General features: G+C 53.9%; 1 protein-coding gene across 3 annotated transcripts in view; it reads right to left on the bottom strand.

Annotated features, from left to right (window-relative positions):
- Positions 1–1,612: 1,612 nt before the first annotated feature.
- SYT2 (synaptotagmin 2) overlaps positions 1,613–26,310 on the bottom strand; it is a 206,036-nt gene continuing 181,338 nt past the window's right edge. For 2 of the 3 annotated variants that reach the window (XM_034767611.1, XM_034767612.1), the window contains exons 4-10: positions 20,999–21,168; positions 9,840–9,965; positions 9,119–9,286; positions 8,377–8,544; positions 7,215–7,332; positions 5,854–5,987; positions 1,613–3,212 (exon numbers count right to left, since the gene is read on the bottom strand). In XM_034767611.1, the coding sequence (XP_034623502.1) occupies positions 3,006–3,212; positions 5,854–5,987; positions 7,215–7,332; positions 8,377–8,544; positions 9,119–9,286; positions 9,840–9,965; positions 20,999–21,168 (1,091 nt within the window). In that variant the 3' untranslated portion in view covers positions 1,613–3,005. The remainder of the gene's footprint in view (positions 3,213–5,853; positions 5,988–7,214; positions 7,333–8,376; positions 8,545–9,118; positions 9,287–9,839; positions 9,966–20,998; positions 21,169–26,310) is intronic. The other variant, XM_034767613.1, reaches the window with a different exon arrangement.

Below are 26,310 nucleotides of genomic sequence, written 5' to 3'. Positions count from 1 at the left end.
TGGCTCTCACCCTGGGTGTGCTCCTGGCTAGCGTTTACCAGGCTTCCTGTTAGCCCACAACTCCCCACTGCCCCAGATTTTATAGCAACTCGGGGCCCTGAGACAGGCTCAAATGCCCTTTTCCCTCTCAGCCCAATGCCTAGTTAACACTATGACATGGGACCGCTTCAACAGGGCAGAGCGTGAGCGCCAGAACCTCAAGGCCTGGCTTCCCCCAGGGTTAGGCTCGGGCCATGGAGAGTGGGAGAGCCAAGTTTGAGGCTGACTCAGAGTTGATGGCAGCTTTTGCTGGAGCGTCCCAGCCTCTGGGCTGTGTTGGAGGGGTGGTACTGCCTGGTGTGAAAAGACTGGGGCAAGGTCTCGTTTGTGCCAGGAAGCAAAGCACTGCAGGCACATGCCCCCATATAAGAGTGCTGCCCAGGCTCAGGCAGTCTAGACAATTTCATACACACATATCTAGGTAGGGACTTAAACCTGACACTCATACAGCCCAGCTGAGGGCCACTACTACTGGTCTAGAAAGTCAACTGCTTGTGCTGGGTCTCTGGCCCAGTGTCAACGGGGGAGATTGACAGTGCCCAGCTAGGCAATTCTCTCTGGCCCGGGGGTTAAGGCCCAAGCTGGGGTGTGGGAGAGCCTGGTCCCAGTGCCCTACTCCCTTGGCAGGGCCACAAAGGTGGGGCTCTGGCTGTGTTAGCTACTGGTGGAGTGCCCCACTGGCAGAGTTTATAGCCACAACATTTCTATGAGACAACTGTGTTTCGGGCACAGACGCTATTCTCTGAAGCGACCCACCTGGTTTGAGATGCTCGCTGCCTCCACAGCACTCAGCGGGCACCCTAGCAAACTCCCATCCTGCCCATGCCTGGTAAATCATTTAACCACGGGCCTAGCGAGGGACTTCCTCACAGCTCCCTTGTTTCTCTGTGGAGCCCAATACCTATAACTATAAAGTGGAACAACTTCACCAGGGGAGATTAAGACCTTTCTGCTGTGAGTTCCCCTGTAGCCCTCTGGTTATGCTCTGCAGCTGGGATATAGGCAAGCCTGGTTTGAGGCTGGATCCTGACTCAGAGGGAGGAGGTCTGGTTTTACTTTTAATTAAATATTAATTGGCCCACATCCCAAGGACTTGTTTAAACCCCCTACCTTTCCCAGGAAGACAATGGCTCCTGCAAAGGAGACAGGATTTAAACAAAGACACCCCCCCCCCAGTCACCTGGGAGAGAGGAAATCCCTGTCCAAACCCCTCCTTAGGGGGCCGAGGGGAGACTGGCACTAGGCTCCCCCACAACACAGGCAGGTACCCTAATCACTGGACTACAGCGCGCTCCTAACCCTTGGGTGGGCCCACCTAATACTGAATGGAAGTGGCCTAGCGTCAACAGGCAAGGACAAGGATAAGAGCACTTAGCCGACTCTTCCTCTCAGCAAGCAGAGGCAGGAACTGACCCAGCATGTCCAGGTCCGGCTCCAGGGTTTTTGCTGCCCCAAGCGGCGGAAAAAACAAATAAACCGTGATCGCGATCCGCGGCAGCTCCACCGCGCCGCTTTCTTCTTCGGCGGCAGGTCCTTCCCTCCGAGAGGGACCGAGGGACCCTCTGCCGAATTGCCGCCTAAGAGCCCAACGTGCCGCCCCAAGCACCTGCTTGCTCAGCTGGTGCCTGGAGCCGGCCCTGAGCATGTCCAACATCTCAGGGGCTGGCCCAGACCCCTGAGCTAGAGGCAGCTTCTGACTTTGCTTGGCCCCAATAACAGTTAATTAAAGTGGAACAGCTTCAAGCGGCAGGCTGGAGCAAGCTCTCTCATCACATCGCCACATTTGAGCAGCTCACTGCATGGGTCACATGCAGCCATACGGGTAGAAACACTGGGGGGGATTTGCACCTGCCTCACTAACATCCCAGCTCCACCCTCTCGCCTTAAGTTCTGAAGACCTTGTACCTTAAACCCTCCCCTGGGACGTATCTGGCTCTGGACACGCATCTTCAGAAGATGTACAGTAGTGCAATGCGTGATGGGACATGTATGCAACTCCTCCCAGAGCTGCTTGCATTTAAGATGTCGTTTAGCCTACACGGATGGCTTTAAGCAGCCATTTTGGTAAATCAACCTAGATTCTTCTTGATTGGGTGGGCCTGTCTCAAGTCCAGCTGCTACTGTAAGCCTGCCTCGCAATGGTCATTTGCATAAATATCCCATGATGCTGTTTTTCAAAACCAAGACTCTCTTGTGCTCTGTCCTGCACTGAGATTGGAATTGTGAATGTTCAGTTATCAAAGACATGCACCCGCGGTGTAACCGCCCCCCTTCTCTGGCAATCACATGGGGAGCTGCAAGGTTCAATACCCTACCTAGCTGCCACAGGGTGGCAATAGCCCAGGGTCTATATGCCCAGCAATGCACCTGTCGCACCAGAAGAAACTAAACCTTAAGATGTTCGATGGAGCCTTGGACGTTCCAGTCCCAACGCGGCTGCCCTCTCGCTTCTCTGGGCGGCTGATGGGAGTCAAAGCAGTCATACGAAGACACCCAGATGTTCATCACAGCTCTTCTCCACCGACCCGCCTAGTCCAGCTGTATGTATCCCCAAAGCAAGCACAGTGTATCTGGTCAACTCACATTTTCAGGCTCAGCTGTCACCTTAGCACAATGTTTGAAGGTCCCAGTGTAAAACCGAAGAGAAAGGAAGACGATGTCCTGCCACGGCCTGGCGCCTCTGGGACCTACGGCAGAAGCTGGCTTTACACTTTCAAAGAACAGCACGTAGAAACGATGAGACATGCAGCGGAAGGAAGCGACTTTGCAGAATGAAAAGAACCATCCCTGTCTTTAACCATTTCCCCTGATAGCACTCAGGACTGTCTGGAAACCCTTCCACAGTCACCAAAGGGTAGTGCAGCTTAAAACAAAATGGAAGCAAAAACCAAAGGTTACATAACTGAGGTATCGATAGCTCTGGGTCGCTTAGAATGTCCGTAGGTTATGCTGGGCTATGGAGCTTCCTATTTGTTCTTCCCGAGCGATGCGTCCACCTCTTCTTCCGGCTTCAGGGAGTGCCACTGGGCGATGGGCCGCCTGGGGTTAGCCAGCATGTCGGACCAATGCCGCAGCTCCGTGCCACTGGCGTTGGAGCCAACAAATACTTTGCCGATGGCTTCATTCTTCCCCAGCTTGTCGTAATCCAGGACGGTGATCACCACCTGCACTTTCTGGGGTACACAGAAATGCTGTGTTATTAGCAACATCGCAGCAGCAAAATGGCCTGATGCCACTGAGAAGCCAGTGAGAATCTATTGTAGACAAGATTCCCCTGTCCATCATTGGACAGGCTGGGAGACGGGTACCAGCCTGTCCAATGATGCCTGATGGATCTGAGCACCTGTTCCCATGGGAATCATGTTCCCAACTCCCCCAGGCAGCTAGGCAAAGCTCAGCCTGTATCTTCAGACAGCTCTCCCTTCTCATTTTAGGGGCAATGGATATTAAAGGGGCAGGTCTGTCCTGAAAAGGGGCTATGTAATATTGACAGAACATCTGGTCCCCATGTCCGAATTTAGCTTCTGAAGCAAGTTCTTCCTCTTCCTCGAGCTAGGCAAAGCCGATGCAGCTAAGGGCTTATCCACACCCAAATGTTGCACCATTTTAACTCCACTGGTACAGTTAGTGATACAAACCCCGTAGCATGGATGCCGTGATAACAATATACAGGTGCTAATACCAGCATCGCTAAACCTGTAGGCTGGGTGAAGACACCTTTATACCAGAGTAACTGCACCCATCCTACGGCTTGTGCTGGTATAACTAGTTCAGTAAAAAAAAAAAATCGCACTCAGCAGAGTTATACCGGGCCACACGCTGGTGGAGAGCAGGCCTGCGCTCCCATTGGTTGCACTCTGCACACCATTACAAGTGACATGGCTGCAGCAGGGAAGGGTGTCACCGAGGTCAGAGCACGATGTGGCCAGGGCTGTGCTGGGGGCCTCAGGGGCAGTGTGTGAAGGGGATGGGGCTGTGCAGGGGTCACTAGTGAAGGGCCTGGTGCTGTTATGGGGTTCACCAAGGCCAGTGAAGGGGCCAGAACCGCCTGGGGGCTGCCGAGGGCAGAGTGCAGTGGGCACAGTGGTCTCCAAGGGCAGCAGATGAAAAGACCAGGGCCACGTGGCGGTCACCGAGGGCAGTGGGGATGGGGGTCACCAATGGCCTCATTTGCCCAGAAGAGCCTTTCATTACAGGCGATGAAGCAAGAGGAGAAAAGGACCCAGCTTGACTTGCTTAGGGTCCTAAAAATGTATGTAGGTGCTTAGCTTTAGGTCCCTCCTTTGAGCCATTTGGCCTCAGATCCCAGACTTGGGGGTTTGCAAGGCTGGCAGGCCAGGAGAAAACCCAACTTTCTGCGTGGAACCTGGGCAGGCCGGCCCTGGAGCAGCTGAGAGACAATAGCATAGGGCCTCTACTCTAGCCGTGCTTTGATCAGCACCCGTGTCTTTGTCTCACTAGCTCTGCCCCTCCGCACTCTGGCTGCCGTTAGCACAGGTTATTTCTGAAGGTGGTGATGGACCTTATTGGCAGGAGTAACCCATGCTGCAGGGGGCTAAGGACTAGTGGTTGTAATTTGCAACAAGGGGGTTCATTTGCAGAGCTATAGAGCAGCCACAGCTTCGGCTGAGGCCAATGGGAGCTCCAGGCGCCCAATGACTCTAACATTCAGGCCCCAGTGATAGTGGTAGCATTTGCCCAGCGTAGTTCCTGGCTTTCTATGCTGCCTCTTGCGTTCAAAGCATCCACCCTCATTACAGAGCAGGGACACATCCGTCTGGAGGAGCTGAGCTCCTGCTCAGAACTAGCATGTATGAAATGCTGGCTCCCATCTCTCCATCTCCTCCGCTGCTCAGGGGGTGGAAGTGTCTAGATCAGGGGCAGGCAAACTTTTTGGCCTGAGGGCCACATCGGGTTTCTGAAATTGTATGGAGGGCCGGTTAGTGGAGGCTGTGCCTCCCCAAACAGCCAGGCGTGGCCCGGCCCTGCCCCCTATCCGACCCCCCCCCCCGCTTCTCGCCCCCTGACGACCTCTCCGGGACTCCTGCCCCATCCACTCTTCCCTGTCCCCTGCCGCCCAATCCACCCCCCCGGGACTCTGCCCCATCCAACCACCCCTTCTCCCTGTCCCCTGACCGCCCCCGAAACCCCTGCTCCTGACTGCCCCTCGCTGCCCCATCTAACCCCTCCTCCTTCCTGACTGCCCTCCCAGAACTCCCGCCACCATTCAACCCCCGTTTCCTGCCCTCTGACCGCACTAACCCCATCCACACACTCCGCCCCCTGACCACCACCCCAAACTCCCCTGCCCTCTATCCAACCCCCCTGCTCCCTGCCCCCTTACCTGGAGCACTGGTGGCTGGCGGCGCTACAGCTGCTCCGCCCAGAGCACCAGGACAGGCAGCCACACCACCCAGCTGGAGTCAGCCACGCCACCGCGCAGCACAGAGCACCGGGTCAGGCAGCCACGCCGCCCAGCTGGAGTCAGCCACGCCACCGCGCAGCACAGAGCATCGGTCAGGCTGCGGCTCTGCAAGAGCATTGCGCCGGCGGCACGGCAAGCGGAGGCTGCAGAGGAGGGAGAACAGCAGTGGAGGGGCCGGGGGCCAGCAGGAGGGTCCCGCAGGCAGTAGTTTGCCCACCTCTGGTCTAGATCATCTGAAGGCTGGGTGGTCACCTTATATGGGTGGATGTCATGGGGGAAGGGTCTGATCCCTCCAATCAGAGGATCTCAACTCAGTCATGTGAGCTGTCACTCACCCGTCTCTATGCCCCACCCCAAACCTCCCAAGACGAGAATTTCGGCTCAGGAACCTGTATCTGCTCAAAGGGGATCTCGAAGCTGAAGGACTCATTGAAGTAAGGGTTCAGGGTCTTCTTCTTCACAGTGGTCTTCTTCTTCTTCAGCCTCTTGCCATTCTGCATCAGGTGGATCTTCACATACGGATCTGCAGGGAGAGCCCAAAGCGGGAGAGGTCAGAGCCAGCCTTACCTGTGGGCATACAGGAGCACAGAGACTGTAGAGGGCAGGGTAGCCAAGCTGGGTTTATCTGTGACTCGGGGGTATGAGCTGGCAGAGTGCATCATGCAATGTAGCGACCTGCTGTCAAATCAGGAGTGGGTGGGAACAATAAGCACACCCCATTTCTCTATCTGGCTACTGTTAAGTACCTACATGGAGAGAAGATACCTGAGAGCACAGGGCTCTTCAATCTAGCAGACAGCTCGGGTCCTGCCAGGAAGACGGGCAGCCGTGATGGAAGCCGTACCCGTCGCAGCTGCTCCTGAACGACCACTTGGGCTTGATTCCTGTGTCTCAGGAACTCCTTGACCCCAGAGTGAGCCGTGTCCATGTTCCTTTGTACTGGGGTCAGTGCATACACAGGCAATGGGGAGCCCAGCCCCACAGAAAGTCAAAGGGCACACAGGGAGCAAGACCCGCTCCCTCCCTTGGGGGGCTGGGGGGCAGCCACCCGCGGAGATGATGGCCTCAAGACAATAAGATGAAGGCTACTGGAGCATTGTTTTGCAGAGGGAGCTCTCTGACCCTCTGTTCCTAAAGCTCATGCTTCAAGCCAGTCGCCTGCAGGCGTCAGGGAGGAATTCCCACCCCCCCCCCCCATGTATGCAGGGGGGTGGTCTCCGTCCTTTGAAGCAGCAAGGATGGCCATGGCTGGAGAAGGGACATTGGGTGGGGTGAGCCAGGGCTCTGAGCTGGCATCGATCATTCTCTCACTCAGGTGCTTGACTGCAGCGTGTGGGTCACTTGCCAGGATTATCTGGGTCTCTCTCACATAATCAGTTCCCTGCCATTGCAGGGGCCTCGCGCACTGGTGCACCTCAGTCCCGCCTGTTCTCTGTCGGTGGTACAACAGTCTAGTCTCCTCTGGGCTGGAACACTTTGAGCTAATTTTGGTTGTTGGGTTTAAGGTGGGGGTGCTGGGTGGTCTGTGAGATACAGGAGCTCAGACTAGATGATCTGTGTGGTCCCTTCTGGCCTTAAGCTGTATGACTCCATAACCCCACTGGACACAGCTCTCAGCACCTGGGTTTCTGATTTAAAGGCTGAGCCCTGGGCAGGAATTCTGCCTGGGGGAGGTTAGTCAGCAGCAGGATTGGGCTGGTGTGCGAGAACAGGAGCACCATCTGGTGCTGGAAGGTGGCTCTGCTCTTACCTGAGAGACCCCCGACATCCATCTTTTTCAGGTTCTTGGCTTCCAGGATGCAGACGGTGAGTTTCCCGGCGGTGGGCACGTACCGTAGCGAGATGCAGATATCTCCCAGCTTTTCTGGCTGTGGAGCAAGGGGGAAAGCAGAGGTCAGTGCTTTTCCGTGCCCTGGTATCCTGGGATATTTGCACTGAGAATCAATCCCTCGGGAAACCATGGGAGGAGATCCAAGAACCCCTTCACCCATCGAGCTAGCCCCTGCACTGGACACCACACTGCATCACTGGTGCAGGCTGGCAGGAGGTCCATGACAGTGCCAGTCCCCAGCTGGTGGGAGAGGCCAGATCAGTTCTAGCAGTTTTTACCAGACTTAAGGCAGGGCTTTTGCACAAGGAAGACACCTTGCCGTGGACAGTGGGACCTGAGTTCTGTGCAGGTCTCAGGGTACAGCCAAAGCCCATGTTAAATTGGGGGTTCTCCCCATTACTAGGCCCCCCAGCTCAACATGAACTGACACACAGAGTAGTATTTACCAGCTCCTGCAGTCAGACCACTGTACCAACAGTATTGAGTTCGGCCTCGCAACCCTTCCTGTGAGGTGCGTCACTATCATTAACCCCACTGTGCAACTGGGAAAACCAAGGCACAGAGGGGCGGTGACATGGCAAAGTCAGACCTAAAACCCAATTCTGCTGACTGCCAGCCACATCACCCCACCACTTCTTTCTTCCTTAGCATTCATCAATGGAGCCTCCTATTTCCTGGGAGGTCCATAAGCATTATATTGACTTAGCGAGGCTAAGTGACTTCCCAGGGTCACACACCATGGCAATGGTGGACCTGGGAATAGAACCCAGGAGTCCTAACATGTAGCTGTGAGACCCTACTTGCTTGCCAGAGCTGGGAATAGACCCCAGGACCTTTGTCCCTTGCTCCCACCACTAACCCACTCTCCTGCAGGTTATCAATCTCCCGTTGCAGGATGGATCCTCTTTCTCCCCCTTTCTCCCCCCAGTACTCGCCTGCAAAGACAACTCTTATAAGGACCTTGAAAGCACAGCCCACCCTTCTGCCTGATGAGCCCAATTCCTGACGCTTTGCAGCACATTTTCTGAACCCACCTCCTGCTGGCCAGACACCCCCAACTCACTTTGCCCTCCCATCTCACCTCCTCCTTCTCGCCGCCCTGCAGGTCTCTCCACTCCTCAATGGGCTGGCCCAGGTCCACTGTGTTCATGGGCACCTTGACCTCCCCAATGATGTCGTGCTTGGAGAAGCGATCAAAGTCGTAGATGGCCATCACCAAGGTTTTCCCGCCCAGCTCTTGGTAGGGAACCTGTTATGAAGAAGGACCCTTGCAAACCATTGCCATAGCCACATGGGGCCTGGTGTAAGGAAGGATCTGATTGGCTGACGAAGGATCTGGCAAGCGCTCATGCACCGCAGTGACTAAGACTGGGACCCCTTCACTGGTTCTTGCAATGAGGGGCCAGAATTGCTGTGTCAGAGCAACAGCACCGCTCAGCCACACAGCTGCACATGTAGTGCGGGCCAAGGGCTCTGGTCAGTACTTATAACTTCGCAATCTGGGCAACTGCCTTGGTTCTCATTCAACATGCTGGTAAATTATTTACTGGGGGCAGCCCCTCTACCGGGGAGGTGCAGTTCCTGTTTGGGGCAGGGGCAGAAGGCTGGGATACATCCCTGGCTGGAAGACAGACAGGAGTTCTGCCCTTCTGACAGTATTACACTGCCTTAACAGCAAGGCTAAGGGGCTCCTCGTGGTCACACACCATGGCAATGGCAGACCTGGGAATAGAACCCAGGACAACTGTTCCCTGCAGGACAGAGTGGGGTCTAGCAATTGGGGCTGGGGACCACTGTGCTGGGGGAACTGGAAAGGGTCTCACCTTGAAGACGAAGGTCTCATTGAAGGCTGGGTTGAGGGTCTTCTTCTGCACTTTGGTCTCGTATTTCTTCTTCTTGTCCGGGAGCAGGAAGACTTTGACGTACGGGTCCGAGGTGCCGCCCATATCCAGCGCCGGGAGCTCGGCCGCTTGGAGAATGCCCACCGTCAGCTGGAGGGGGAAGAGGGATGTTTCCCTCAGTGAGACGGCTCACCAAGACGCCGCTCCCACTCCACACTGCATGGAAAAGATTCCCAGTGGATCTTCCAGCTCCACATTCCTTCTGCCCCTGGCCAGTCAGGGACGGCGCTTGGTCACCCTCCCCCACACACTGCTGCAACTGGGGGCAGGAGATCGCTGGCTGAGCCGTGTATTCCCACAGACGGTGCTCTCTGTGTGGTGACGGTGGGCCTGCCAGCTCTGGGCTCAGGGCCCGGTGGAGAGGCACCTTCCATCCATCTTCCCCTTCCTCACATCCCAGGGTGCTTGGGGAGTGCTAGAAGGGGCCCTTTCAAAAGGCATGTGGGACAATCATGGTGAGGATAAATTCCCTCCCCACATCTCTGCCCTTTACAGGCACCTGTGCCACTCAGAGGCTGGTGTTCACCCCGTGCTCTTTGACCGGAGTTTCCAAGGGTGAGTCCTTCACTCGGACCCTCTCCCCACAGCTCTCCCACACTGCCCTGCCCTCCTTCCCCAACCTCGCCTCTCCTGCCCATGTCACCTGGTTAGCCTGGAAATCATAGTCCAGCGAGAACTGCAGCTTGCCCAGGTTCTCTGGCTCCTTCTCCTCCTCCTCACCTTCTCCCTCCGTCAGGCCCATCTCCGCGTCGTCGTCATCCTGTTTGTTCTGCAGAGGACACAGAGCCTGCCTGCTCAGCTATGAGGCTTCAGACCCTGCCGGCCGATCACACGCACATAGCTCTTCCCCAGCTCGGTGCCTCGGCGATTCCCAGCCTCAGAATTCATGCACCACTGTCACCGACTGAGAAGAGGCAGGAGGCTGAACTGGGGTTCTGTTCAGTGGACTCCCTAGAGACACTACCGCCCTCTACTGGAGGGACAGCAAGACCCTGCTCTACTGTGTAACCGGAGCCTGAACACAAGTGAGCTTTGGGAGCAGAAGAACCTGAGATCTAGCTGCCCTGATGGCTGTGAAGCCCTGGCAGCATAGCAATGGCTGGGAAGTAACGGATCTGTTACAGAAAACAGCACTGCCGGGAAAGCAGGCATGGGAGACGCCGCTGCAAAGCACGGAGGCCACTCGGTGGTCAGCACTGGCCAGACATAAAGGGGAGGGAGAGGTTACTTACTTCCTACGGTACCTGGAGTTCTTTGAGATGTCTTGTCCCGGTGGGTGCTCCATGGGAGGATGTGCGTGCACTCGGGTACTCTTGACTAGAGATTTTTTCGTTAGCAGTGTCTGCGGGTCTGTGCCTGTACCGTATGCCTCCTCATGCTCCAGTATGAGGGCATATAGGGAGGAGTGGACCCGCGCCACTCCAATTCCTTCTCAACCTCACAGAAGCAGAGGGAAAGGAGGGCAGTGGGTGGAGCATCCATAGGGACAACACATTTTGAAGAACTCCAGTTACTGTCCAAGGAAAGTAACCTACCCTTCTTCTTGGAGTTATTGTCCCCATGGGTGCTCCACAAAAGGAGGCTCCAGAGCAGTACCTCAGTGAGGAGGCGGGTGCTAAGGAGACGGATTCAGTGCAGAGTTTAGAACAGCTTCACCAATGGCTGCGTCCACTCTGGAGGCACATACTAAGGCATAGGGGTGTGAGAATGTGTCCTTGAGGGGGACCTTTCTCAGGAGGGCTGTGGGCATGGATTGAGCCCTAGTGGAATGAGCACTGACTTTAGGAGGGAATGCACTCATAGCACGCCAGAATACACCCCAAAACCCATTTAGATAGTCTCTGGGTAGAAACAGAGGGACCTCTCATCCTCTCAGCAAAGAAGATGAAGAGCCTGGGAGAAACCCTGAAAGGTACAGTCCTGTGTAGGTAGAGGGCCAGAGCTTGTCTTGTGTCCAGAGTATGGAGACTGGCCTCTTGCCTCAAAGACTGAGGGCTAGGATAAAAGATCAGTAGTTGGATGTCCTGACCAATATGGAACTCCGACGAAACTTTAGAGAGGAAACGAGGTAACTGTAAGGACAGAACTGTGTATGGTGGCCCCTAATTCACCTATCCTCCTGGCCATGAGGAATGAAGTCTTGAAGGGCAAATAGAGGAACGAACAGGTTCCCATGGATTCAAAAGGATGCCCTCTTAACACATGAAGCACTAAATTGAGGTCCCAGAGTGGAGTAGCCTCCTGCACTGGAGGAAACAAGTTAAGGAGGCCCTTAGAAACGCTGCAGTTGTAAGATGTGTGAAGATCAAGAATCCTTCGACTGGCTTCTGAAATGCTGTGAGAGCAGCTAGGTGAACTTTGACCGAACTCAAGGAGAGACCCAGCAATTTCAGGTTTAACAGGCAGTCAAGTGAAGACTTGGCAGGGGACATGGAGCAACGAGAGCACCAAATCCAGAAACGCTTCCATTTCTGCACGTAAGTCTTTCTTGTGGTGGGCTTCCTGCTATTCACCAGAACTGTCTGGACTGCAGGAGGACACGCCTGCTCTAAGCCCAGAAGCCGTCGAGGAGCCAGGCCTTGAGAGGTTGGGGTGGGTTTACAGCTCAACTCCTGTATAAGGATGTCCGTCAACAGAGGGAGGCGAAGAGGCAGACACAGCAAAAGACGAGTCAGGGCCAGGAACCATAGCCTGGGTTCTGAGACTGATCACTGCTCTTTCTTGTTTCAACTTTTTCAGGACTGTGCAGCAGGAGAATTGGGGGATAAGTGTATAGCAGACCTCGAGGCTAAGGGGCACACAGAGCATCTCCCTTCTTGAGTAGAAATATCAGCACTTCGTACTGAAAGGCATCATAAAAAAGTCTACCAGTGGAAGACCCCAGGTAAGGCAGATCTTACAAAAGACTGAATCATTCAGTTCCCTCTCATGGAAGAATCTGCTCCATGAATGTACAATGGTGTTCTGCAGTGCTGGCAGATAAACAGCTGAAATATCTATCTGACGGGCTCTGCACCAGTTCCACAGCTTTACCAACTCTTTGCATAAGGACTGGGATTTGCTCCTCATTGGTGGTTTATACACTACCTGCCTTCTCAGCTACCTTACATCACTCTGACCAAATGGCATAACGGACTGCTTGGAGTTCGAAGATGTCGATGTGAAGTAATGACCCCCGAGGAAAACCACCTGCCTTGAGCTGCATTATTGCAGAGGTGAGCGCCTCAGCCTGGGAGTGCGGTGTCCATGGTAATGACGTGAGCAGCAGGTAGGGGTGAGAAAGGGGTTCCCACACAGTCTTTGAGGATTTTTCCGCCAAGAGAGGGAGCTGAGTCCCCTCAGAGGCACTGATACCCTTCCAAACACATTGTGTGTATTGGGGGGATAGGGTGCCTTGAGCCAGGCTTGAAGGGACCAGGTGCGCCATCTTGCATGGGAGTTACAAAAGTACAAGCTACCACGTGTCCACAGTTGAAGGCAAGCCCTCGCTGCAGTTCGTGAGCTTTGTTGCGGCATGGAGATTTGGCTGGACATCGTGGCAAACCTGTCTGCAGGTAGATACAATCTGGCTGCCACAGAGTCTAGGGCGGCGCTGGTAAAGCCTATGCATTACACAAGTATCAAAGGCGATTTCTCTATACGTAGCTGAAGGCCCAGGGAGTGGAAAAGGGCTAGGGCCTGCTTGGTAGTGGACTGCACCTTGAGCAAAGAATGACCCTTGAGGAGCCAGTCCCCAGTAGGGGAGGATGATTTCCCCCAGTTGCCTAAGGCTGTCTGCTACAATGGAGAGGACCTTCTTAAAGACTCTCAGGGCAATTGACATGGTACCGGTAGTGTGTGGTGCCCACTACAAATCTGAGGAAGTGCCAGCGCTCTGAGTGTATGGCAACATGAAATTAGGCATCCTGGAGGTCGAAGGTTACAAACCAGCCCCCGGTATCTAATCATGGAATAACTCCTGCAAGGGTGAGCGTCCTGAATACGGAGTGTTTAGAATCCAAAGGTCCAGAATCAGTCACCACCCTCCTTTTCTCTTGGGACCAGGAATAAAATCCCTTTCTGACGAAGCCTGAGGGAACAAGTTCTAATCACCCTCAGTTGCAGGATGGATTTCACGTCCTGCTTTAGGAGCCCCTCATGAACAGGCAGGGGGAGGAGGCGGGGAGGGGGCCATGTAGCTGAAATGGATGGAGTAGCCCATCAAAATCCCCTCTGGTACCCATTTGTCTGAGGTGACGCGCTCCCAGAAAGGGAGAAAATGGGCAAACTGTGCCCATAGGATGGGTGAATGGAGGGTTGATGCAGCTGAAGATCCGATGGGGAGAGCTTTTGGTCCTTGACTAATGGGTCAAAATGGTTGTTTGGCTGAGGTAGCCAATTGAGAGGTGATGGTGGAAGATGGGCCTTTCTTATGCAGTCTGGGCCTCTTTCTAGGCAGCTCAACCAATCTTTGGGGGCCTGAGAGTACACAGGACATGAGCGTTGCCTTATCTGAGGCTTGCTGTATCTTCTCTTTGTAGATGGTGCATGTGTGCCGAGAGATCACAATATTGCCTTTAGTCCATGGCATCACTAAAAAATTTAGGCCCTTTAAAGGACCGGTCTTCCACAGTGTGTTGTACCTCCCTGGGCAGGCTGGAGGACTGGAGCCAGGAGGCACAGGGCATGACTACAGCAGTAGCCATAGAGCACCAGGCTGTATGTGCCACATCAAGGGAAGCCTGCAGCAACACCTTCGTGATTGTCTGACCCTCTGTCATAAGAGCTGGAAACGGCTCTCTCTTGTCCTGAGGCGACAAATCAGTCCAATGGGAAAATTTAGAACAATTTGTAAAGTCACCTTTTGCCATCAGGGCTTGATAGTTGGTGACTCTGAATTGAAGGGAGGCCTTTGAGTAGCTGATACAACCTAGAAGGTCCAGCCATTTAAGCTCCTTATCAGTTGGTGTTGATGTGAAGCAACAATGCCTACTTCTCTCATTGGTAGTGTTGACGACCAGAGAATTAGGGATGGGATAGGAGAACAGGTGCTCCAAACCTTTGGCTGGGACATAGTATTTTTTATCCGCCCTCTTGCAGGTGGGTGAGATGACAGCCGGAGTCTGCCACACTGCACAGGCTGGTGACAGTAGGGCCTCGTTGACAGGTTAGGTTCCCCATCCCTGAGGGGAGGCGTGCAGGATGTCCACCGCCAAGTCCTTCTGATCCTGGACTTCCTCCAAAGGAATCTGTAAAGCCTCCACTACGTGCTTCAGAGGATCCTCAAAGGCCTTGAATCATCCATGTAGGACGGTGGAGAGGCACAGCTGCCTCATCTGGGGAGGAAGAGGATGGTGGTGTCTTCTCCTCTGTTTTCAATGGTGGGTCTTCTTGAGGAGGATGAGGAGGGTCCTGAGGATGTTATTGGCCAAGAATCTTGGTGGATCCTCTTGTGTGAAGACACCCAGTAGACTCAGTCCCTGCGAGGGGCCCAATGGTTCAAAAAAAAGCCCTCTTGGGAGGGGCATAAGGAAAAGGAGTAGGGCTCCAGAAGTGTTCCTGCCAGTGCTGATGGGTTATGCATAGGCTGGTTCCTGGCATCTCATCCTCAGGGAATGTCAGGGGAAGGAGGGTGAAATGGGTCAGTGGGGGAGCCTTGAATGGATACCTCTGAATCAAAGGAAGTGTCCTCTCCCATGTTCAGTGGTGAAGCTAGTGGAGTTAGTACTAGGCTTGGATCGGTACTGGGGGTCGAACTGGCAATTGTGATGGTGCTGGTGGGTGAGCATTTATATGAGGCTGTGGCAGATGTGTTGGTTCCAGTTGGCATGCAGGTGCTGGTGGGAAAGTCCTCCCAGTACCCTCAGCACAGGGGACTTGGTTCCTCCAAGACCTGAAGGTCCTCATGAACGAGGAACAAGGAAGGCACCAGTGAGCCCGGGTAAAACACCTCTAGTGGTATCGGAGACAGTGGACTCACTTGCTCTGGAGAGGCCCGGGTGAAGGTAGACGGTACCAGGTGATATGGTTTCTTCAAAGAGTCCTTCCTCTTCAAGGAGTCCTTCTGTTTGGAAGAGTCCAATTCTGGTACCAATGGGTCTATCGTTCGCTGCTTGGTGGTGGGCTTTTCAGTGCGTGGCTTCGCAGAAGAAGCCTTCCTTGGAGGCATCAGTGCCTTGGTACCGTGACTGATAGGAGCTTCAACAGGAGATGTGGTCTCATTGCTCCCAGGTTAAAGCAGGTAAAAATATATGTACAGGTGAGTCACAGTCTATAAAGTCAAAAGGTAGCAGAGATGTAGTGTTCTGCCAGTTTCTCAAAAGTCTTTCAGGGCTACCCAGGACAATGCGGGGATCTCTGCCTCCTTGTTCAGTTTTCTGCCCTATTAGAATCCAAACAGCCAAGACATGAAGAATTTTTCCTTGTGTCCATATTTATTGCTTTTTCTCACAGAAACCAAGCTGACAGTAACAGCTCCCACGCACGCCCCATCTTCATGGATGTAGAGGGGTGAGGTGGGGTGGGGGAGGAATGCACTTAACAAAGGCTTTGATCTCACACACAATGCCCATTTGCTCTCTCTGGTACAAGTTCTTCATTTGCATGAAACAAGGCTTCCTTCTCGCTTGATAGGTTACTTAGTTACAGGGGTACATACAACGCAGATATTTGCCATTACATTATACCAGGGCACTGATAAGTGAAAACAATGCATGCAACATCCCACCCGTTTTTCATGAAGGTTAAACACATTCTTATACATTTTAACATCTACTTGGAACAATACTAACACACACGTGAGCTGTGAGTTTGTCAGTTCTCAGCTGACGCCTAGGCCTTGGTCAGAGCTGGCACTTGCCTTACCAGCGTCACACCCATCATGAGGCTGGCAAGACTTGAATCCTGGGATCTTGGGCATAAGCCGCCAGGAAAGCCACTGGTCGAGAGGAGCGAAAAGGGGAGAAGGGGGAACCCCCTCTCCCAAAGCTAAGAAATCATGCGAAGAAAATGAAATAATGACACAATTAAAGCAGCAAGATAGCAGACACTACAGAATTCTGTCTCGAGCTGCAGGCAGTTGAGAAGGAGCTGGAGGGCCACGGGACCACTTCTGCTAGACGCCCTCGTGCCGGAGCACAAGAAGGCATACGGCATAGGCACAGACCCGCAGACACTGCTAACAAAAATACCTCCAGTCGAGTGCACCTACACATCCTCAGGCAGAGAGGCTATAGGGACGAGAACTCCAAGAACAGAGGGAGCAGCCCTGGGCGGATGGAGGCCATGGCCTCCCTGCAGACGGGCCAGGAAGGGGAATGGGGATATGGCCCTTGCAGTAAAGGACCAGAGTAAGAGCCCCCAGCCTTTCCAGCATGGAAGGCTACAGGCACCCACCTTCCTGCAGGGGAACGTAGGACCAACATTCAGAAACTGTCTCCCAAAGACAAGGCAAAGTGGCTTGTCCAAGAACTGGGGTGGAGCAGGAAACTGAACCCCGGGCTAGTGCCCAAACCGCTGGCCCATCCCTCCTGTCATGCATTATCTGCTACATATTAATCTATTCAGGGGAAGGAGGCGTCTAGGAGCAATGTGGCAATGATCTCTTAGATGTGAACAAGGCATGGGAGCAGAGCCACAGCTCAGCTGGGGAGTTCCCCTCTGACCTCCCAGACCTTAGCCTCAGACACAACTTGTAGCCTGTGCCTTGCAAAATGGGGCTTTGTATAGTTTTCCTGTAGAGCAGTGGATGTATTGGAGCCCCAGCTGCCCACTCTCCCTGGAGAACTCTTCAACATGCATTGGGCCTGCCGCGCGTGAGCTTTGGAGCTAACTGGTGCATTGCACAAATCCCCAAACCCCCCTCTTTGCATGGCTGATAGAGAAGCGACATTCACTTTGTCACCTACCATGTGTTGCCATCCAGGTTAGTCAGAAAACATGGAGACAGAACAACACAGAAGAAGGACAACGAGAGCACAGGGAAGGAAGAGAAGGACATTATAGAGACAACCACCACACAGATAATCAACAACACCCAATGCGTGTGAGAAACAACAGACTCCACCCTCTTAAAGGCACACCGTACCCAGGCTGTGTGCGACCCTGGAGTGGGCTCTACTTCAAGCAGTGAATTTTGAAAGTTTTGTCAGCACCAACATTGATTTTGTACATACTCAGCCAATCTCTAAAAGGGGGGTGCCCATTCATGCACTTTGCCCTCGCTACATGTATCTGAAACAAGCCAATTTCATCTTTCCCTTTAATGGAAAAGTGCCCAGCAAAGCCACGGTAGTTGCTACCAGTCCAGTGTTTCTCTGGAAACCAAAAGCACAGGAAGGAGAGAGAGAGAGAGAGAACATGATTTTCCTTACAAAGAGAACAGCATAATACTCCTCTGTATAACCCGTGTCTTAAAGGGACAGAGATGGGTGGAGAAAGGAAACTGACATGAAAAGGACGAGAAAATGAAGCCACTGTGACATCCTGGCTAAGTGTGCATGATCACCTCTCCCCGGCTAACGGATACAAGCCCAGCTACTAGTGCTGTCCCCTGCAGAGATTCTCCTTTAGCTCAGGTGGGCGAGGTCTGTCTTTTCAGAGCAGCCCGGCCTGCTTTCTGCGCCATGGAGCACGTAACAATAATGGGCAGCTGTTTATTCAGCTCTTTTGGAATCCCCATCCCAGCTGTGGGCATCCTGAGGAGCTATGCTCTTGTTGAGATCAGACCCATGCCAGTCATGGCCGCCGAGTGCATGGCAATAGCTCTTTCCCCTGTTCCTTTGTATATGCATCAGCCTGTCGCTGCCACTGCAAGCCCTGGGTTTGCACCAACCCTCAGCCTCTGCCTCATACCAAGCAGCCTCCCGCCTGGTGCTAGGACCGTCCCTCCAGGCACTGCACTTCCCTTTAGTGCTCTGGAGCTAGGCGGTGTCACTAAGGCACCGCCCTGCCGTGGGGCGATGGGAAGCCGCATCAGCCAAGAGGGAACTCCAGGAGAAACAATCCTTTCTGAGCTCTAACCAGGCCCACTGCACCCCTTGGATGCAATGTGCTACCCTCAGCTCCCCTCCGCACCCTGTGGGGGCAGCACAGACTCCAAGGGGTACTAGCAGGTGATGCACAAGGGGCACAAATTGGTATAGTGAGGCAGGCTCCTTGCACCATTCCCTACTGCACACCTGCCAGGCTGGTCCTACAAGTGTCTTCCTAGATACATGGGGGTGGTGATCGCCTCCTAGGTTTCATCCTCTGCTTGTGTAAGTAGCAGGGACAGTGACGTGGGTTGGGGGATGCCACTAGTAACAGGGCAGGGTAAATGCACAGAGCTTGAAGAAGCAGTTCACTGAGGCATTCAGTCACCAATGATCAAGTCCTGATAAGACTCGCCATCCCCAGAGGAGTGAGCCCCTGGGCTTCACCTCACTAAAATGCCTCCTGCAAATGCAAAGATGCCAGCAGTATGGGCTATAAAATGTTCATGTCCCAGCCTGGCTGGAAAGGGGGGTGGGGATTTGGAGCCTCTCCCCGACCCAGGCTCCACATGGCTGACTTGCTGGATTGCTACAAGGATCTGCTGCCACGGTGGATTGATTAAAACAAAAATGAAGAGTTCACTAACAGATCTGTTAGTCTTTAAGGTGCCACCGGACTCCTCATTTTTGTGGCTACAGACTAATGTGGCTACCCCTCTGATACTTGGTGGATTGATTGCCAAGTCCAACGGCATAGATCCAAGCAGCAGATGCCAGCTGAAGGGGGAATGACTGGTTGATTGGAAAGGTCTAGCCCAGGTCTGAGAGGCATGTGCTGCAAACCAGTCTGTATATGGTGCTTTCCATAAAACAGGCCTTTGGGATCCCATCTGCCCTCCAGTATCTCTAAATCCTCCGACTTCCCTTCTGAATAGGATCAGCTAGTGCTGTTGGGGCCTGATTCACACCAGCTGGCAGAACTCAAGCTGTGGGCCCTGCTAATGGAAAGTCCATCCAGACAGGTCCCACTGCTGTGGGCAATTCCTGCTGTGCTGGGGCATCGCTGCTGGCTGGCACTGTTGAGGAGGGTGCCGGGAGGAAGGCAAGGCCAGGGCATGCCAGTCTGGGACCATGGGGCTCCCATGGAACTTGCCTCACCATTTCCCTAAGTGAAAAGAAAAAGGACGCATGGGCAGAGGGGGGTGAGAGTCCACCCTGGAAGAAACTCATGGGTTCTCAGGAAAAGTCACTGGGCACTTTGTTTTCATGAGGGAAAGTACACAAAATTGGGACAGGGGATGGTTTTTCAGCAGCTGTAGTCAGCAGATGATCCACCAGCACCTGTGGGCGTTGTTTATGAGGTGCCACGGATCAAGTGAGCATCTGGTGTTCCTCTTATTCTAGCCATAAATGTTCTCCAGGAAGGGCCAATGAAGCGGTTTGGAGACAAGTTAGGACCCTGTTCTTGAACTTTTGCCGGCTCCTAGGACCAAACCTGACCCTAATCTGTTGGGAGCTTGTATGTTTGGAGCCTATGTTCCCCCTGGAACTTTTCAGTCTCATGCACCTCACGCTGCTCTTCTGGTTAGCAGCTATGACTGTTATCTGAAGCACTAAAATGCCTCAAGAAATGCTGCTCTCCCTGGCTTTCCAGCCCAAATCTCATGAGACACCCCGTTTTTGTGATATTCCCCGTCCCGCTTTGTATACTTGAGGGGTTTGCAGTTTGATCACGTTGCTGGGTGATCACTGATCCTGAACTCTGACTCTTCAGGATGCTCCTCATCTCCCCTGAAGGGGCTGATCCTTAAAACGTGAGAATGACTAAAAGCAAAGAGGAAATGGGAGGAAACGGGGAAAGAAATACTTAAATGGCCTGAAATTTATGAATGGTGGTTCAGATAACACAATCTGCTGTTTTATACCAGTCAGACTCTCCGACGTCTTTAAGCTTTAGAAGCAGACAGCGATCCTGTGGGGAACGTGAGATAGTTGTTGTGTCAAATGATAAAGAACAGCAGATGCATTTCCATTCCTTGACAACAGAGAAGCAAACTCTGCTGATCAAGAGCAAAAAGCCCTGTGTAACTTCCTGATTCCCTTGGCTATCTCCTATGTGTCCTCTAGGTTTGGGGGAAACAGTGCTATTAACAGGTGGGTCTGAATTAAAACTTGTGTTACAAGACATCTCTATAAAAAAGACTGCACAAATGTATAATGGTAGGTAATGTAAAGCATGCCACCTGCTGGCATGTTTCATGGCTGGCTTTGTTCACAAGTTTGTAGGTTCAATAAAGTTGTTGTTTTGCGGCACATGACTCCCTCTGTCTGAAACCCTGTGTGTATGCGGAAGGTCAAAAATACCTGGATCCTAATTCCACGTCTGAAGCCCATTTCTAGTTAGGAAAACAACCCCCCCGTCCATACTGCAGAGGGGAAGACCCTATGACTCCTTAGCAAAATAGCTATTTCCCACCCAGTGTCTACAACTAACTCCTCAGGCTGGTTAAACCCTTCCCAAGTGCCTTATGGGAAAGTAACCCACCCTAGGACAGCTGGGGAGCGTTGTCTCCCTCTGGTGGTATTAATCTGCTCCTGCATCAGTTTGATGCCATTACTGCTTTAGCCCTAGCTCATGCTCGTAGCAGTAGAGGTCCCTGGGGTTCAAATCCTGCTCTCGGCGAAAGCTGAGCTGGTTACCTTCACTCCCTGTATCTGAGGAACTGCACACTTTTGCTGCTGCTCTAGGAATAAAGGACTGTGTTTGTTCCCTCGGTCAAAATTACAAGCAGGCCCTTTCTAACACGCTGTTCAAGGGACCCGGCTGAGCCTTTACCAAGGGGCGTTTTACCTGGTTTCCCGATTTCATGTCTTTCATGTTCATGGCGTTCTTCATCCCTTTGCCCTTCTCCTTCTTGTTCTTCTTCTTCTTGCAGCAGCATTTTTTGCAGATGCAGAAGCAGCAGGTGAGGAGGAGCAGGCCGCCTACCACAGCGATGGCAATCAGGGCCCAGGGAGGCACTGTCACAAAACAATGCCAGCCACATGATTAGTCTTGTGCCACAGCCACACCCCCAGCAGCCAGCACCCACCCGGTGCAAGGCCTCGGAAATGCCCCTGGGTTATACAGGGTGTTTGTCATTGCAGGGCCTGCGTGCGGCTCATTGCCAGGGTCACACACATCTACTGTGCTTTGCAGGGCACAGGCAAGTTGGGAAAAAATGGTTACCTACCTTTCATAACTGTTGTTCTTCGAGATGTGTTGTTCACGTCCATTCCACATTAGGTGTGCGCGCGCCGTGTGCATGGACGTTGGAAACTTTTTCCCTTAGCGGCTCCTGTCGGGTCGGCAGGGGAGCCGCGCCAGAGTGGCGCCTCCACGCTGGTGCATATATACCCCTGCCGACCCGACCCCACTTCAGTTCCTTCTTGCCGGAGACTCCGATAGAGGGGAAGGAGGGTGGGAAGTGTAATGAACAACACATCTCGAAGAACAACAGTTACAAAAGGTAGGTAACTATTTTTTCTTCTTCGAGTGCTTGTTCACGTCCATTCCACATTAGGTGACTCACAAGCTTACCATAGGAGGAGGGTAGGAGTCATGGAGCAATTGATTGAAGAACAGCCCTGCCAACCGCCGTGTCATCTCTGGCCTGCTGATTGACTGCGTAGTGGGCTGTGAATGTGTGCACCGATGACCGGGTGGCTGCTTTACAGATCTCCTGGATCGGGACGTGCGCCAGGAAAGCTCTTGAGGACGCTTGTGCCCTCGTTGAGTGAGCCGTGATCGCCGGGGCTGGAATCTTGGTGAGCTCATAGCATGCACGGATGCAGTCCGCAATCCATGATGATATACATTGCATCGAGACAGGAAGCCCTTTCATTCTATCGGCGATGGCGACAAACAACTGCGTCGACTTGCGGAAAGGTTTAGTTCGCTCCAAATAGAACACCAGGGCCCTTCAGACATCCAGAGTGTGCAGGCTATGGTGACTCTGGTCCGTGTGTGGTTTAGGAAAGAGTACTGGCAAACAAATATCCTGTCCTATATGAAATTGTGAGACTATCTTAGGGAGGAATTTAGAGTGTGGCCTGAGTTGTACTTTGTCCTTATAAAAAACTGTATAAGGAGGCTCCGAGGTTAGGGTCCTCAACTCGGACACCCTCCTCACCGATGTAATGGCCACCAGGAACGCCACCTTCTAGGAGAGGTGAAGGAGGGAGCAAGAGGCCGGGGGGGGGGCTCGAACGGGGGCCCCATAAGCTTGGAAAGGACCAGATTAAGGCTCCAGGGAGGGACCGGTGGGCGTGAGTAGGGGAACACTCTCTCCAGTCCCTTGAGGAACCGCACCACCATGGGGTTAGAAAACACAGAGCATCCAGATTCCCCCGGGTGGAACGCTGAAATGGCAGCTAGATGCACTCTGATTGAGAAAGGAGCGAGTCCCTGATGCTTGAGATGCAGGAGGTATTCTAGGATGACTGGAATAGTGGCCTGGAGTGGCTGTATCTGCTTAGGCTCACACCAGCAGGAGAATTTTTTCCACTTAGCTAGTGGAAGGTTTCCTACTGCCAAGGAGAATCTGCCGTACCGGAAGAGAGCACTGGCTCTCCATAGTGTTTAGCCAGAGAGCTTCCTCGCCATGAGATGCAGAGACTGCAGATCCGGGTGGAGCAGGCGCCTGCGGTCCTGCGTGATGAGATCCCGGTGCAGGGGCAGGGCAATCGGGATGGCCACTGATAGCTCTAGCAGGATTGTAAACCAGCACTGACAAGGCCAAGCTGAGGCGATCAAAATGATCATCGCCTTGTCCCTGCGAACTTTGAGGAGGACTCTGTGGATGAGTGGGAGCGGAGGAAAGGCATAGTTCAGACTCCCACTCCAAGGGATCGCGAATGCGTCTGCGACTGAGCTCGGACTGTGGTTCTGGAACGAGCAAAACTGTGAACATTGGCTGTTGTCCTTGGTGGCAAAGAGGTCCATTTGGGAAAACCCCCACTTCTGGAAGACTGATTGCAAGACGTTCGATCTCATCGACCACTCGTGTATGCGGTATGACCTGCTGAGGCTGTCCGCTAGCTGGTTTCGCTCTCCCGGGAGGTATGACGCTACAAGATGGATGGAGCGGGCTATACAAAAGTCCCACAGGAGAAGGGCCTCTCGGCAGAGGGGAGAGGAGCGGGCTCTGCCCTGCTTGTTTATATAAAACATGGCGGTGGTGTTGTCTGTCAGAACTGTCACGCTGTGACCTTCCAGAGTAGAGTGAAAGGTTTGGCAGGCTAGACAAACCACCCTGAGCTCCTTTACATTGATGTGGAGTGACACCTTGGACCACAAGCCCTGTGTCCTTAGGTCCCCTAAGTGAGCTCCCCAGCCGAGGTCTGATGCATCTGTCACCAGCGTCAGAGCAGGCTGCGGTGCGGCAAAGGCGATACCCTCGCATACTACGGGCCGATTGAGCCACCAGCGCAGGGAGTCCAACACCTGGGCCAGAACCGCCACGACAAGGTCTAGGTCGCCCTCTGCCTGGGCGATACGACTGGGCAAGCCACGCTTGTAAAGTCTGAGCCGTAGTGGAGCTACGTGAGTGCACGCCGCCATGTGCCCTAGGAGCTGCAGGCAGCATCTGGCCGTGGTAGTGGGGAATCTTAGCATCGAGTCTACCATGTGCTGGATGGCCAGGAATCTGGATTCTGGGAGGCTCGCTCACACCTGTACCGAGTCCAGCACTGCCCCGATGAACTCCAGCCTTTGCCTTGGTATGAGGGAAGTCTTGGGCACATTGACGAGAAGACCCGACCTGCAGAATGTATCCAGGGCCACCGTCACATGGGAGCAGACCTCCTCTTCGGACCGACCCACGAGGAGCCAATCATTGAGGTATGGGTATGCCTGTATTCTCCTCTTTCGCAGAAAGGCTGCCACTACTGACATGCATTTTGTGAACACACTGGGGGTTGCCGCCAGGCTGAACAGGAGGACCATAAACTGATAATGGTGCCGGTTTATGGCGAACAGCAGGAACCGCCGGTGAGTGGGATGAACAGCGATGTGAAAGTATGCATATTTCATATCGAGGGCAATGTACTAATCCCCCGGATCCAGGGACGGGATAATAGTGCCTAGGGAGACCAGGCGGAAGCGGACCTTGACTAAGAACTTGTTGAGCCCGCGAAGGTCTAAAATGGGCCGAAGGCTCCCCTTTGCCTTTGGGATGAGAAAATAGCGGGAGTAAAACCCCTTCCCCCTTAGTTCCCGAGGGACTTCCTCCACCGCCCCCGCCTCCAGGAGTGACTGTACCTCCTGCATAAGGAGTTGCTCGTGAGAAGCGTACCTGAAGAGGGACGGGGAAGGGGGTGGGTAGGAGGGAAGGAGGAGAACAGCAGCGTGTAACCCACTTGTACCGTGCATAAGATCCAACGGTCCAATGTTATATGAGATCATGCCTGGTAGAAGTGGGACCAGCGGTCCAAGAAACATACGGAAGGATCCGGGAGCTGGGTTGGTACGCTGTCCTCGAGTGCACCTTCAAAACCTCTGCTTGTTGCCAGGCTGGGGCTTGCCCTGGCCCTGGCTTTGATTAGGTGTGCTGTTCCGCCCACGTCTGTTGTCTCTGCCCCTCCTGCGATAAGGCTCCTGCCTAGGGCGAGGCTGGTACTGCCGTTGTTGCGACGATTGGGGCTTGAATGGCTGAGTCGCCGGGGTGTGCATTCCTAACGACTTGAGAGTTGCCCGGGAGACTTTAAGGCTATGCAGTCTGGCATCCGTCTGGTCGGAAAAGAGGCCAGACCCTTCAAAGGGGAGGTCCTGGATGGTGTTCTGGACCTCTGGCAGAAGGCCTGAAGCCATGCCGAGCGCCTCATCACCACACCTGAGGCAATTGTTCTGGCTGCTGCGTCTACTGAGTCCAGAGAGGCCTGTAAAGAGGTTTTTGCAACTGCCTTTCCCTCTTCCATGAGGGCCGTGAACTCAGGTTGAGAGCCCTGGAGCAAGGAGTCTCTACATTTGGAAACTGCTGCCCAGGAATTAAAATTGTGCCTGTTTAGGATCGCCTGCTGGTTTGCAATCCTTAATTGGAGGCCCCCAGAGGAGTAGACCTTCCTTCCGAAGAGGTCCAGATGTTATCCTCCTTGGCTTTGGTGGCCGGGGCTTGCTGGCCACGACGCTCCCGTTCATTCACGGCTGAGATGACCAGCGAACAGGGGGCCGGATGACAAAATAGGAAGTCGTATCCCTTGGAAAGGGCAAAGTACTTCCTCTCCATCCCCCTTGCTGTCGGTGCACTGGAGGCTGGAGTTTGCCAGACTGTCTTGTAGTTGGACTGAATTGTCTTTATGAGCGGGAGCGCAATTCTGGAGGGGCCTTCAGGGCTTAGGATGTCCACCATAGGATCCTTCTGCTCCACCACTTCCTCCGCTTGTAGGCCCAAGTTCTGGGCAACCCTGCGGAGCAGCTCCTGATGTGCCCTATGGTCAATCGGAGGAGGGTCCAACACTGCCGTGCCCACCACAGCTTTGTCTGGGGAGGATGAGGGGGTGAGGGCCTGCTGTGCCGCCTCCACCAGCTCATCATAGGCCGGGGGCACGGCTGAGCCCTGCCTGGTTCATTGTCCCTGGGACGGCCCCGGGCTCGCTGCTGCTTCTGCTCGCCGGTGTTCCGGAGAAGTGTCTGGCGGCCTGGATACCATAGCCTCTTTGGGTGTGGAGGGGTACCTGCGTGGGGACCAGGAACAGTGCACCGAATAGCCGGATCTTGAAGCTCTGGAGGAGGTCCCTTGCTGCTGCTGATAGGCCCACGGTGTCCAAAAGGGCCATTGTCCTGGCGGGCCCCATTGGGAATGCCACGCAGTTTGGGGCTCCCTGCTAGCCAGCGCCCTGCGGGCATAGCTGGAGCGGCCTGAGCCGACCTCGGATTCCGAGGATGCTGACCTCGAAGGTAGGGTTACCATATCTAGCAAATAAAAAAAGAGGACCCTCCACGGGCCCTGGCCCCGCCCATTTCCCCACCCCAGCCCGCCCCAACTCCACCCCTTCCCCGCCCTAACTCCGCCCCCTCCTCCCTCCCACTCCCAGCCACGAGGAAAGGGCTGCCCGAGCCCTACCAGCTTCACGGTTTGCTGGGCAGCCCCCAGACCCTGTGCCCCCGGCCGGCGCTTCCCCAGC

This window comes from Trachemys scripta, chromosome 4 (genome assembly GCF_013100865.1).
Source record: "Trachemys scripta elegans isolate TJP31775 chromosome 4, CAS_Tse_1.0, whole genome shotgun sequence".
NCBI classification, from domain to species: domain Eukaryota; kingdom Metazoa; phylum Chordata; order Testudines; family Emydidae; genus Trachemys; species Trachemys scripta.
Note: the sequence above shows the minus strand (reverse complement) of the source record. Positions and strands in the feature narration are given on the sequence as shown.